Consider the following 14,827-nt stretch of genomic DNA (forward strand, 5'->3'; position numbering starts at 1 on the left):
GGTAAATATTATGTTTCAAGGAAATAACAGGGGCTTTATAGGAATTATATCATAATTAGAAGATATATTTATCATCCAATATGTTTCCACTGTATTACTTTATCAGTGAACACCTGAATCATTGAATAATATATTAAACCATAAATTTTAAAATACAGTGTGTGTTTGTGTTTATGTGTATGCAAACCCAGGTATGTCTAGTTTAATGAAAAAAAGGGCTAGAGGTGATATGATAGCAGTGTTCCAATATCTAAAAGGCTTCCATGAAGAAGAGGGGGTCAACCTATTCTCCAAAGTACCTGAAGGCAGGAAAAGAAGCAGTGAATGTAAACTAATCAAGGAAAGAAGCAATTTAGAATTAAGGAGAAATTTCCTGACAGGACAATTAATCAGTGGAACGACTTGCCTTCTGAAGTTGTAGGAATTCCATTGCTGGAGGTTCTTAAGAAGAAACTGGACAACAATTTGTATAGGGCAGTGATGGCTAACCTTTTTGCTATCGTGTGCCGGGAAGGGGGAGGCGGGGGAGGTTCGCGTGCACGTGTGCCCACACCCATAATTCTATGCACCCTGCCCTGTGCATGCAACCACCCTTCCCTCTGCTCCTAGCACACGATGGCCCGGTAGGCCCGTTTTTCTTTCTCACCTGGCTCCAGATCCTCTCTATGCATCTGGGGAGGGTGAAAACAGTCTTCCCCACCCCCTTGGAGGCCCAAAATGGCCTGTTTCCCAACTTTTGGTTGGACAGGAAGTGACTTTTTTGCTGTCCCCAGCCTCCAGAGACTCCGACGCATGTGCACCGGAGCTGAGCTGGGGTGCCAGGCAACATGGCTCCACGTGCCGCCTGTGGCACGCGTGCCATAGGTTCGCCATCACGGGTATAGGGTCTCCTGCTTAGGCAGGGAGTTAGACTAGAAGACCTCTAAGGTGCCTTACAACTCTGTTATTCTGTTCTGTTACTGTGTTTGTGTGCGTGCGTGCATGTGCATGTATTTGGGACTTAAGGCCTTTCCCCACTTGCACCACATCTGCACTATCAGGTAACTGGAAGTGGACAGTGGCAATAGTGGCACAACAGGGATAGATAATGGGGATAGCAAATATCACCCCAATATTATTTTTGCCAACTTAAAAATGTATAGAGAATATTATAACTCAGTTGTGGGAATTAATAATAATAATTGTTAAGTTGCTGGCTTTTGAGGACACATTCAGCCTGCGCCTAAGGGGGAATCACATATTATTATCATTTTTTTAAATGAAATATTTCCATTTTGCCTTTTCAGGTTACACTGATAAGATCATTTCAAAGAAACAGTGGATTCAAATTTAATAGCAGTATATTTAAAAAGACAGCTAAAACTTAGCATATTAGCGTGATACAGAGGTAAGTAATGGCAACCACAGAAAGATAAATGCTAATCTAACTCTTATGGCAGCAAAAGCTCTCTGAAATATGGTTGATCAAGAAAGGCAGTGACATACAATCAGAGGTAATAATGGAGCATTTCAAAGGTCCAGGACAACGCTATGGTGTGGGGTGCTCTGATCCCTGCAAACAGAGGTCAAAGGTAAAGAGCCACGGTGGTGCAGTACTGCATGCTGCTTCTGCTGACTGCCAGCTGACTGCAATTTGGCAGTTCAAATCTCACCAGGCTCAAGGCTGATTCAGCCTTCCATCCTTCCGAGGTCGGTAAAATGAGGACCCAGATTGTTGGGGGCACTATGCTGACTCTGTAGAGAGGGCTGTAAAGCACTGTGAAGCAGTATATAAGTCTAAATGCTATTGCTATTGCTACTCAGTTCTGCTACAGAGTTTTCATTCTCTGTTGTCTTGTTTGAACCGCAAGCTTCATTACTGTTCCCACTTTCTTATCGAAGGTTAGAAAACATTTGCAGGGACTGAATAAGAGCACAGACACACAGACGCACAGAGATCTGTAATAGCTCTTATTGTAACAATGCTTCTTGGCAACTTCTACTCAGTTTGTTCCTGTAAGAATGGGTACTACTGGAAAAGGAAATTAAGAGCACTGAAAATCAAGCACCTTTTGTGCCTAGATAATAACAGCATTTATACTCTTGCCAGAAGGGAACATGGTTTCAGGGAAATGACTATATGTATTCATGAAGCAGTTTGTATTTATTTGGTCAGCTTCCTGTTAATATACTTTGGGAAATGCTCACATTAAATTCTGGAGACAGTAGAATCCATTGCATTATACATGTTGGGGGAAAAATTGAACAAAATGACCTAATTTGTGAGAAACTGCCCTTGGCATTCTAGAATGTACTCTTTGGTTTAGATCCAACACTATTAGAATATGGTGGGCAATTACTGTTCCTTTTTGCGATGCACAATTTTGCTGGTCAAGTGGTTCTTATGTAGACAAGAGGAACAGAAGGAAAACCATGAAGGAGAGAGATCTCTTGGAGAAGTACAAAAGTGTAACGAAGACCTTACCCAGAAATCAAGCACTGTCCACAGCAACTACACTGTCATATTCCACCTGATTATGTTTGCCAAATTATCTCACCAACCAGCAAATGGATTCTACCATAGAATCTAAAGAAGCCCAGGTACTTTTTAACCTGTAGGTCCAACTAAGGGTTTCAATCAGAATAGAAGGCCATCCTTAAAAACTTCATTTTCTGATTTTGGGCCTCTGAATCCTACACAGCCAATTCTACAGCACAGTTGACAAAAGGAGGATTTTCCCTGGGCTGTTGGAACCAAAATCTAGCATTCCATCTCAGCAACATTCTTAGATAATGGCCTTATGACATATTATGTTGTGATAAGTCAATGTAGTGGCAGGAAAAGAAATATCGCTTTTCTCATCTATCCTAATTTATTTAATTTATTTGTTTTAATACCTTTTCCTCTGCTCAAGAAATCACAGAATGATACAAATAGGTTATCACTAGATAAATAAAATAAAGGAATATAGAATTACTCTGAAGCATTCAGTATAAAGACATGGAAGGAAGGTACAAAGGGAAGATTGCAAGATTAATGTTGGACAACACGGAGAAGGCTGAACTGCTTGATTCCTATTTCCACAAAAGGAAAAAGTAGTTCAACCTATTAAAAACTGCACAGCCATCAAAAAAGAAATGCAGATCAAGCTAGATAATAAATTGATGAGAGAATAACTAAATACTGTGAATGAACTTTACCTTTCAAGACCAAATGAATTGCATTCCAGAATGTTAAAAGAACTGGTGTCTGTGGAGATTCCCAGTCATTCAAGTCATGGTTGTCCCAGAACTGCTTTTTCCAAAACGCAACTGAACTTTCTTGGTTCTTTCTTTGAAAATGTTTTACTTCTCATCCAAGAAGCTTCTTCAGCTCTTCAGTATTACCTCAGAACTAAAGAGGTTTGTTGGATGAGAAACGAAAGAACTGAAATGAAAGAACTGGTGGAGATTACAAATCCAGGAAACTACAGTTCAATCAGTATTACATCAGTATTTGGGAAAACTTTATGGAAAAAAAAAACCAATCAAACAGTGGATTTGCAAGCATTTAGAAAGGAACAAGGTGCTTAGTAGCAGCCATATTGTTTTGTGAAAAATGGACCATTCCGGGTAGTAATAATAGTAATAATAATAATAATCTGCTTTCAACCACCTATGCAAAGAAGCTGAAGAAACAGTGGACCACCTGGTAAGCTGCTACAAGAATTCACAGACTGGCTACAAGCAGCGGCATGTCAAAGTAGCAACAATGGGGGATTGGAAGATCTGCAAGGAATATCATTTGCCTGCAAGCAAGGACTGGTGGGACCATAAAATAGAGGAAGTCATAGAAAATGAAGAAGTTAAATTGCTCTGAGACTTTAGAATTCAAGCAGACAGGCACCTGCCATAACTTAACTTGTTGATAAGAAAGACAAAAAAGTCTGGATAGTGGATGTGGCGTGTCTGGAGACAGCAGAATAGAAAACAAAGAACTGGAGAAGAGAATCAATGCAATATTAGGCTAGATCAGCAGAAGTTATAGTTTGCTTCTTTGCTGCACTGCTCAGACTGCAGCTGCAATATGGTATCCAGTTTTGGTCTTTACAATAAATGAAATATGCTGAGGATTAGAAAAGAGTGCAAAGAAGATTGCAACAGATGATGACGGGTGTGGAAGCAAAATTCTATGAAGAATGGTTAGTGGGATTGGTTAAATGTTTAAAGAAGAGAAGGTTAAGGGGAGACAGGATAGCAATCTTTCAATACTTGAAGGATCATCACAAGGAAGAGGGTGTGAATTTACTTTTCACAGGGCCCAAAGGTAGAATAAGAACCAATGGGTGGGAATAGTGTGTGTTCTACCAGTTGCTCACTGAATAACCTATGAACAACAAATCAAGTATAAGAGTTGCCTTTGCTTTTTCATATACTGGTTCATTCCAAGGGCAAAGCAAAATATATGTTCCTAATGATGGAGAAATTGTTCTAAGATAAATACAGATCCTCCTTGCTGCTTTAAGATGCCGCAAATGTACACTAAACTATATCTTCTTCATCAAATATTATTCAAGAATCCTCATCACCTCCCTGTAACAAAGTAGATGCAATCTTGCCATGGAGTTTTGTATAGAATCTGACATCAAATAGCAAACCATCTGGATAATTAGGGAAAGGGGCTTGAAAGAGAATCTGCATTATTGCAGCTTCTCTCTTCAGACCCTGATCATCATGGGGTATGACTCACCCAGGAAGAACATCAGACAATGAGAGTTTGAAATGGAACAACAATTTGAGAATGGCCTAATTCCTACTGATGTCTATTTGGTAATCAAGTCAATACATAAGCCTGCCAGATCGCTATGTCAAATTACTATACAAAAATTTCAAAGTGGTCTGATATTTGCATGCTGTAATATTTTGCAAACTGCAGTTTGGGGAGCAAAAGTCCAGAAAAATCTCATATAAAAATGCTTTTGTGCTTATAAATCAGGAGCTATTAAAACAGCAGCCTCTGTACTTCCTTATGGTCAATTTTATTACAATCTTATTGCATTGTTTTTATCTCAGTATTCAGGTTATGCTGACTCCTTTAACTTCTGTTAGCTTTTAGCTGATGACAAAAATGTACTCTTTTATAACATCATCAAATTTTGCTTAAAAACTGTCAAAATCCATCAGGACTTTACTAGGAACAGTTCAATTTCACTAAAGTTTTGTATTTACCTCATTTTCCTTTAAACTTTGTTTTATTCTATTAATCTTATCTGGTTATGTAATTCAAATCTGGTCAAAGATTGTAATAAAATGTCAAATGCTCCCTTTTTAGTTCTTCATTATCTATTACTTTAAGTTCCTCTTATAATTAATATCATAACCACCCTTCTTTTGGAATTTCTACCCATTCACCTTCCCAGGTCCATACTAGTTTTCCTTCCGTGTTAGTTTTCATTTTTAGAAGAAAAAAAAACCATGGCACAGTACTTCAGCAGCTTTTTAAATTGTTTCCTTCTTACGTACAGCAGATTTTTTTTTAAAAAAAATAATGATCCTTAATATCTGTTTTGCAGAAATGGCTAATGGTTTGCCACTATCAAGGAGCTGAGTGTTTCTGATTAGTAGTACGAACGTTATTGATACATGCCCAGAAGCCTTAAGTAGCAACTGTGAAATGCTCTTGAGTCAACAGTCCAAGTAAGAGGTAGGTCTTGTTCCACAGTTGATCATTTCATATTTGAATCAAGCTGATAATTAAAAAAAAATCTCTCCTCCATTTTCTGTGCACCCATAGCAACAGATGTGATAGTCATCAACCGACAATAATTACCACCTCACCTTTTCTCAAGCACTCCTAGCAATGAAAACATGTCTTTGGACTCTGAAGGCCAAGTCTTAATGGAGTCAAAAAAAGCAGCCCATAAAAATAAAGATGCTGTTGCTTTTAACAGCACTTCTAATATTTTGAAAATGCACTTTTCAAAACTACTTCCAATGCCATAAGTACACACTTTTACAAAGTAGACACATATACATCAGTCACAAAGAATTTGGATGAATACTTGGAGAATTGTCGCCTCTAAAATGTTAGTAAAAATATGCAGTCTCCAATTATAAGAAAATTTTCCCAGACGTTAGAATGCATTGCAGTGCTACCTGTTAATATGTTATAATAAAATAAAAATAATATCTAACTGAATGAAGATGCAACTCTGCAACTGAAAACTTGATTATTTCAGAAGAAACCAAATGCAGTAGAAAATTGTAACTACAAATGCTGGGATATCTTTTTAATTTTTCCTTTCAGTTGATAACTATTCTGATAGAAATTGGAACTGACCAATACAGAAAGGTGTATTATAAAAAAAAAGGAGGAATAAACAGCATGTATCACTTCAGCTTAATGTAACTGCCTTAACCATCATTCATAACAACCATTCTTAATGATATTGTTGTTCACATTTGTTCGTTGAGGTAGCCAGACATTTTTCAGGTTTCCTCCTAATTTTTTTTTTAAAAAAGATGTTGCTGCGTTAAGAATCCACTTGTTAAAATTAATTAATTAAATTAAAATTGGTTAAAATTAATCCAAGACTTAAACAGCAGCAACTAATACAGAAGTCTGGGGAAAAAAAACTGAACTAGTTTAAATTAATAATAGAGATGCGCTGTGTGCTTCTATGAAGGCCAAAGCATTTCTCCCAACTTCTTTTTAATGTATGCACAGCTCTAATTTAGAGGCCTTCAAACAGGGATAAAGCGGTGTTTCTCAGCCTGGGCAGTTTGAAGATGTGTGAATTTCAACTGTCTAAATTCCTGGTTGGGAAATTTCAGGAGCTAAAATCCCAAAACTGGTTGGAGAATTTGGGAGGCTGAAGTCCACACATCTTCAAGTTGCCGAAGTTGTGAAACACTGGTCGAAAAACACAACAGGAGTAGACAGGTAAGAAATCTTGACTGCTGCAGCCCCACAGACAGCCTGAGAACTAAACCAACTTCAGCAGAGTTTAAAATTTGGTTCTCAAGGTCATCCTTCCCAAGAAAGGCTACAAGGACTCCTCTTGAGTTTTGCTTCCAAAGGATTCCCTGCATTTTTATTTTTATTTTTTTCTGCTGGGCTCCAGGAACAATCAGTAGCAGTAGCCAGCAAAGATGGTATTGTAAGGAGCCAGAGGGAGCTGCTGTTCCAACACATGGGACTGAGTCTATATGTTCATTTCATATGCTTTTGAGAATGCAAAAACAAAACAAAACCACCCCTTTCATTCCCATCAATTATTCTAGTACTAGTTGTCCATATTATTGCAATACTGTTCTCTACAGCCATATAGCATCTGCAGCACAAATAAGGATTATTTAGCATGACTGATACTATAGGTGAGGATATGTACATAAGACTCAGGGGTTAAAGTAAATTCCTTATAGTGGGTTTTCCCCCAATATACTCATGGTGCTTTTTGTTTATTTTATGGTTATATAATGTAGATGGTTGCTATATGCACTGAACACTGAATCAAAGAGTCAATAGAAAAAAAAAAGGTGAAGAATAGCAGTCAATATGAAGCAGTAACTAAATCAGCAAAAAAGACATTGGGCTAGCATTAAAATTGTGCAAATATTTAGCTAGTTGAGTATTTCTAACTACCACTACCATCATTTGGCTTGGTGAATGTGCTAATTTTTGAATTAAGTCTAAAAAGCAAAGGGGAAAGAGGGGGAAGGGAGAGAGAGAGAAAACATGTGGTCCAATTTAATATCTAAATCAAAGATGGCCAATGGATGCCAGTCTACATTTCAGACAATAAATCAGGGATGTACAACTTCTGTCATCGGAGGGTTCCACTAGGTTTGAGTGGCATTTCAAAGGCCACACTCCAAAAGTGGGCCAAAGTAGGACCCAAGTGGGTGCAATGTTTCGAGGGGCTACAGAGATTGAAAAAGTGAAATTACTCTACGGGCAACAAAAGAGTATTTGTAGACCACACATGGCTTACATGCTACCCTTGTTTCTCTGCAATCAATACTTAACAGTTATGAAATATATAGAAAATATAAAAGTATTTATCTGCAAAATCTATGCAACATTATGAAGCAAAATGCCTATTTCTGAACACCTTGAAAATGTTTTTGACAGAAATATCCAAGGGTAAGATGAGATCATTGCAGTGGACAATTCTCAGTCTACGTAAGAGCAAGCCCATCTATTTAGAAAAAAAACACCATCTAAACAACTATATAGCTATATGTGGTAAGTATAATAAAAAACTACATCATGTGCACTTGAGATTTGAGCTATCTGTATAGTCTTCTAGACAGAGGAGAAAATAAACATGAGACCTTGAAGACAGGTATCCTGAGTAACATTAACATCTTCCACATCTGCTGATGCTTTAACACGCTTGGAATCTGCTTATTCCTTATAGTACTTCAATGCTAATGCAGCTACTCTTCCGTTAACACATGTACCTCTAAGATCTTATTATTCAAAATGCAACATGTTATTTGAGTTCCCATTGCTACAGCCATCTATCCCAGACTTTTGGGAGGCCAGTTGTTATTAGTAGGGGTCAATCATAATAATTGTAGGGAAATAATTTTAATGAGCAACAAAAAGTTCTTTACAATTCCTCAATCTCACAACATTAATTTAGGGTACCTTAATTTAGGATCATTCTCAATCTGTCTGGAAATTGTTGGAGTTAATCCTAAAATCTGAAATGAATCTGCAAACTGGGAGCTGAAATCAAGCAGTCCTGACCTTCACAACAAAGGTGGGTGATGGAAGGAGAAAGAATATTGTTCATATTTCAGCCAGTATCAGTTGTGACAGTAAACAAACATGGTGAACTTTAAAGTATTGTTAAATAAAGGGTATTGCTACAATAAACCATGTTTGTGTGTTGCTATTATAAACTAACTGTTTATCCAAAAGAATCAGTTCAGAGAGGTTATAATGGAACAAGACTACAAGAAACATCGGCTACTATGTATTTTCATTTACTTTTTTTAATTGCACAAAATGTTTGTTGCCAGGTTTTGTATGACCACCAAATCCACATTCTTCAATCCAGACACACAGCAATTAGTGCTTACGTGTTCAGATTTTACCTTTTATGGTCCATCAATTATTTATTCTTTAGGGATAACGTGTAGGCATATCAACCTAATACACATACGCAATTACATTTTTTAAAAGGAGTCTGACACTTCATACAGCTTGTCAAGATCTTGCAGTTCAATTATTTGTATGGTTCAACTTGCACCCACATTACTATCTATAACAGAAAAAATGTCACTGGAATAATGCAGTAGGAAGGAAACCAATGGGGGGAAAAAACGATAGCTTGTTGCAAGATGATTAACAGTCTCCAAAAAGCAATATGGTTAGCTTTTGAGGGGGAGGTCACCTTAATGCTTCAAGGAGACTTTGCAAAAGGATCATGAAGATAATTTCACCAACCTGTCCCCTTTGAGTTTGCCTACAGATGAATTTCTAATTAAATTTTATAGCACTTTTCGCAATTAAGCATGCAGCGTTTCTTTACACTTAGTTCTGGGGAAGCCACTTCTGCGTGAAGAAGAAAAATAAGCACATCTCTAGGAACTTTCCACTCTCTGGTGGACCTGGCTGAAGAGGGTGACTTTCCCTTGGAACTACAAGTTGAAAAAACGGGGAATCTGGTGTTGCCAGTTCCTCTTAATGTCCAAAGCGAAGGAAGGAAGGAAGGAAGGAAGGAAGGAAGGAAGGAAGGAAGGAAGGAAGGAAGGAAGGAAGGAAGGGAAAGTGCTAGCCTTCCATTTCTAAACCCAGAACTGCTTCAGTAGGACAGCTGCAGAAGACTAGAGGCTTTGCTAAGAAATGACCAACAATCAATGACAAACCTTGAGTGTGTACCTTTCCCCGGTGGTGGAAGAAGGAGGTGGGAGGGAACATAAAGATTGTGATGCACAGTACCTGTCGTAACTCCATCGGCTGTAAGACATAGTCCTGTTGCCACCGACACCATCCATCCTCCGTAGCTCAGCACTTGCTTGTACTCCTGGGCAGTCTTCCCGGTTGTCAAATGAGACAAATAGCTGAATGAGCTGTTGTGTCTGGTGGTTCTAATTATTTGGAAGCGGAGAGGCACCTGTCTCTGAAAACCTGGGCTAATTGGAAAGATGCTGCACAGGACCTGAAAGCTCTGAAAGATGGGACTAGAATTAAACGCACAGCAACCAATTTAGTGGAGGTTCATAATCGGAGGAATGTACCACTGTCTTTTCCAGAGCAGGGGATTCTCTCTCAGCTCTAATTCACACATGCTGTGCCAGCACCAGGAATATGACTGCAGTTTTTTTTCTGGGGCAGAGCTCAGGCCGGTGGCAGACTACAGTTTTATGTTGAGATGCTTTCAAGCCATTGTGTAGATTGTAGCAATTGATTTGAGGGATGCATCTCCTGCTCGAAGCTGCTTTTGTTATTTATCCTTGTTACCACAGATACAGCTCCATCTCATTTACATCACTTTTCTTTGGCCAATCACACAAACCCTCAATCTTTCAAACATTACCTACCTGCAGATGGATTTGTGATCCTGGAGTCCTCTGCTTGTAATGGAAATGAACCACAACTCCAGTCTAATTGGTTCAGTGGTTTTGCTTGATGAAAATCACTGTAAAAAAAAAAAAGTTCATCCTCTTTTGCCTATATTCAAAGCTCTCTGTTTTTTAAAGTAAGACTGTAAAGTGAGACATCCAAGGCATTCTGGATTCAGTCAAACAAACCTCAGAAGCCAATGCATTCCCTCCACTGCTACAGTGAGAACTAGAAAGTCATATATTGTAGCCCAAAGAAGAGGAAAAAAGAGAACAGAGATGTGCATGGCCTAATACATCGTACATAGATAGTTGCAAATTTTAAAATAGCAAACACTTAAACATATACAGTAATGCCATCTGTGTAATACTTCTCAGTGTAGTGGGAAGATGTTGAACTGTGTGCCTGCTTGGTCTGCTGTCCAAGATCCAAACACTGATTGGGCCTTGCTTTTGACTCTTCTGAAGAATTAGAACTTTTTTCAAGTAGATTTGAACAGAGCTTCAGATAGAAGACTATCTTCTATAAAGGAGAGTCCATAAATGACTCGAACAAGGACCCAGGGAGAATGTGGCACATGTTCAGTTTGTTTCATATGTATTTATTTATTGATCTCCTCAAAACAAAAGCCTTGAGGGCTCCCGCTTCACAATGCAAGCACATATTTTTATTTTTTGATTTTGGAGGCCATACTATCCACAAGGTTGTTGCAAGCAAATGTCTGAGATGAAGTGAAAGTTTGATGGTTACCTTTTAGCGTCCAAAGAGCATAGAAGGTAGAGAATGTGGCCAACAGGAAATTGTGTTCAAGGTCTAGAGTTTTCCAGCTTTTCACTGGGCAAGGAAGCAAAATGAGAAGGTACAGAAAGAAAACAGTGGCAATTGGTGATCATGGACCATGGTCACAGTCTTAAAAAGAAAGAGGGAAGGAATTGCAGAGATTCAAATTTGCTCGACCAGCCACTGTGATTATCTTAGCTTACATTTAGGATATTTGACTTGGAAAAAAAAATCAGTGACTCCCCAGAGCGTTTCTAAATGAAATCCAGTTTGCATCTGGAGCCAAAGAAAAGAAGCACAAGCAGAATTGGATCAATTTGCATCCCAACGCAAGGCAAAGCAGGCAGTGATTTAAGGACTAAGAATTCAAGGGGCAAAAAAACATTCCTTTAGCATGAAGAAAGAATTATGGAGACCAGAGGCTGTGAACTTTTTTATTAATGTGCAAAGGTATTGAATGCAGATGTATATCAAATGAGTACCGAATATAAATGCATCATTCAAAAGATTACACTTTCCAGGCAGATCATAATTTTAAAACTGCTTATGTTTTCACATTTAAGTTATCTGACATTTTGAGATTAAACACGTTCATAGCCTTCAAAATTATTTTACTTTTTCTTTTAGAAGAAGGGAGTGGATTATATATCATTTATTCCCATTATTCTATTTTTTTTTTTAAATTTGATTTATATGCCGCCCTTCTCCGGAGACTCAGGGCGGCTTACAGTGCGTTAAGCAATTCTGCTTGAGATCATGCGCTTGGAATATGTATCTAGACACATTTAAATGCAATTTTTCAATGTTCTACATTCTATAAATAACATTGTAATAGAAGCTCTTCACTCCACTCACCACCCATTTTCACTTTTCTAGTGTTTTGGCTCTTTTCTTTTTGCAGCCTTGCTTTATTTCCCTGGAGAGCAGGTTGCTGCCTTTCCAATAGGGTTGTGATAGCTGAACCATATTTTATGAACATGAAGCTTCCTAGAAAATTAAAATTTTGGAGTTCTGCATTTGCTATCTGAGTGCTGGTATAAGGTACTAACCCTGCTAGGTTCCTTCCAACTCTTTTGTTCTGTATTCTGTATCCAGGAGGAAATAACAGTAACAGAAACCAGTTCCAGAAAGAGGGTTATTGAAAGAATAAAATAGAACATGTGAAGGGATAGCAGAAATAAATCTGGTTAATATTACAATAGAAGATCTCCTGGAAGGTGGCAAATTAAATTGGGATTATTTGAAAAAAAAAATATTAGGAGATGGCACTTGCAAATTCTTTTTTTTAATACCATTTCCAAGGAAATTACACAGATACAGTATAAAACCACAAGGAACCGAACTCAATTTTTGAAGAAGGTGTCATTTTTAAATATAACAGAAATTATAATATACATTTCAGACAACTTGTGAAGAATGAAGGGCGGGTGGGAAAGATATGGAAAAAAAAATGAAGCGGTATAAAGTTTTCAATTTCTGGGTGTCAGAAAACTTTTGCATGCTACAGTGTATAAACAGACAGCAAACACCACACTCACTTGCACTGATGATGTTACCTTGTCAGGTAATTAAAGGTCTGCGAGCAATCAAGCTCAGAGAGCAGCATGGACTCCACAGATAACTCTACACATGTTAAACAAGTAACAGAGACCCTTCATAGGCAAACCATATCTATATGTCAGCATTTCTCCTCTTTCACCATCTATACCTACAGCCTTACTATTTTTTAGTATTCTCACAGCATTCATGACTTTCATCATTTTGGATACTAATATTATAACATTTACTCAGCTGCAATCTTCAGCACATCACTATCAGTTCCACACAATTTTCTAAAATGTTCCTTCCAGTATTCCTTCATTTCAGTTTTATTCCAAATCATTGTATCTTGTTTATTTTAAAGTTCCTTCTCCTGCTGAAAGCTCCTTACTTAGCTCTCTTAACCACTTCCAAAAATTATTATTATTTCCACTGAAATTGTTCTTAATTTTCTCTGCCTCATCTTATATTAACTATTTCTTGCTCTTTGACTATGTACCTTTGATATGTACTGTATCATTTTCAACCTGCAGACATTTTCATTTGTGCATCAATTGTTCTCTTATATGCATTGTTTTTATCAATTTCTTTCATGTAATCATTCCAATTGGCATCCTTTTACATACTTCTCAGTATTTTAACTCTTCTTTATCTTTATCTTTATCTTTTATTAGATTTATATACCGCCCTACTCCCGAAGGACTCAGGGCAGTGAACAGCCATAAATAAAACAAATATAATATAAAATTTAAAAAACAGTTTAAAAACATATTAAATAAATTTGGCCCACTAATTAAAACACCCCTATTTTTAAGAACAGGTTCGAATTAAAATTAAACAATTAAGAAGGGTCAGGCCAGCCCCGCTTGCTGGAATAAAAAGGTCTTGAGGGCACGGTGGAAAGTGCGCAAATCCGGGATCCTCCATACGTCTGGGGGGAGCTCATTCCAAAGTGCAGTACCCCCACAGAGAAGGCTCTCCCCCTGGGGGCCGCCAGTTGACACTGTTTGGCCGATGGCTCCCTGAGAAGCCCCTCTCTGTGGGAGCGTACTGGCCAGTGAAAGGCTACTGGTGGCAGAAGGCAGTCTCATAAATAACCAGGCCTGAGCCATGGAGCACTCTAAAGGTGGTAACCAATACCTTGAAGCACACCCAGAAGACCACTGGGAGCCAGTGCAGCTCGTGCAGGAGAGGTGTTACATGGGAGCGCCATGTCGCTCCCATAACCACCCACGCGGCCGCATTCTGGACCAGCTGGAGCCTCTGGGTACTCCTCAAGGGGAGCCCCATGTAGAGAGCATTACAGTAGTCCAGGCGGGACTCAATACACTTTTTTATTTTGACTCTGTTCCCAGTAGTAGTTCTAATTGTCTTTTCTTATGTTTACCTTCTCTTCCATTCCACTCAGGGTTAATCTGTTTTCTGATTAAGGAATAGACTATTTCTTTCAACAGTGAGTCACTCTTGTTTCTTTTACACACGCACCCAGACCGTTGACACCACACACAAATTGTCCTTCATTCTGAACATCTCATCAACCTTTGACTCCTTCATTAATTGTTTCAGTCTTTCATAATAAAGTCAAATCAGTCATGCATTTAGATTTTTATTCATTGCCTAGCAATATGTACAGGTGAATAAATTTATTCTTCGGCTATAGTAGTACTTTGGTACTCCTCATTAATTGGTTCCAGGAGGTGAGATGAATACCAGAAACAGTGAGTAGCAAACAAATTTTTCCCATAAGAAATAATGTAGTGAGCCACAAGGCAGCTGATGCCAACAAGTTCCAGCTTGTGCATTGAGTACCAAACAAACAATGAGTATCGGGATAAACATTTCACGTCAAAATGCACTGAATATCAAATTTGATACATTTCAAAGCAGTTGAGTATCAAAGTGCCACTGTATATCTGAATTAAACATATATATTTTTCTAAACAAATATGTAGCAGCTCAATTCTCATTCTT

The 14,827-nt window shown here is 38.1% G+C and overlaps 1 protein-coding gene across 1 annotated transcript in view; it reads right to left on the bottom strand.

Moving 5' to 3' along the window:
* TUB (TUB bipartite transcription factor) overlaps positions 1–10,149 on the bottom strand; it is a 136,248-nt gene extending 126,099 nt beyond the window's left edge. Inside the window, exon 1 of the mRNA XM_034417006.3 lies at positions 9,914–10,149. Coding sequence (XP_034272897.1) covers positions 9,914–9,969 — 56 coding nt within the window. The 5' untranslated portion in view covers positions 9,970–10,149. The remainder of the gene's footprint in view (positions 1–9,913) is intronic.
* Between the last annotated feature and the right edge of the window lie 4,678 nt (positions 10,150–14,827).

Source organism: Pantherophis guttatus, chromosome 1, assembly GCF_059756535.1.
Source record: "Pantherophis guttatus breed Tessera chromosome 1, ASM5975653v1, whole genome shotgun sequence".
NCBI lineage: Eukaryota > Metazoa > Chordata > Lepidosauria > Squamata > Colubridae > Pantherophis > Pantherophis guttatus.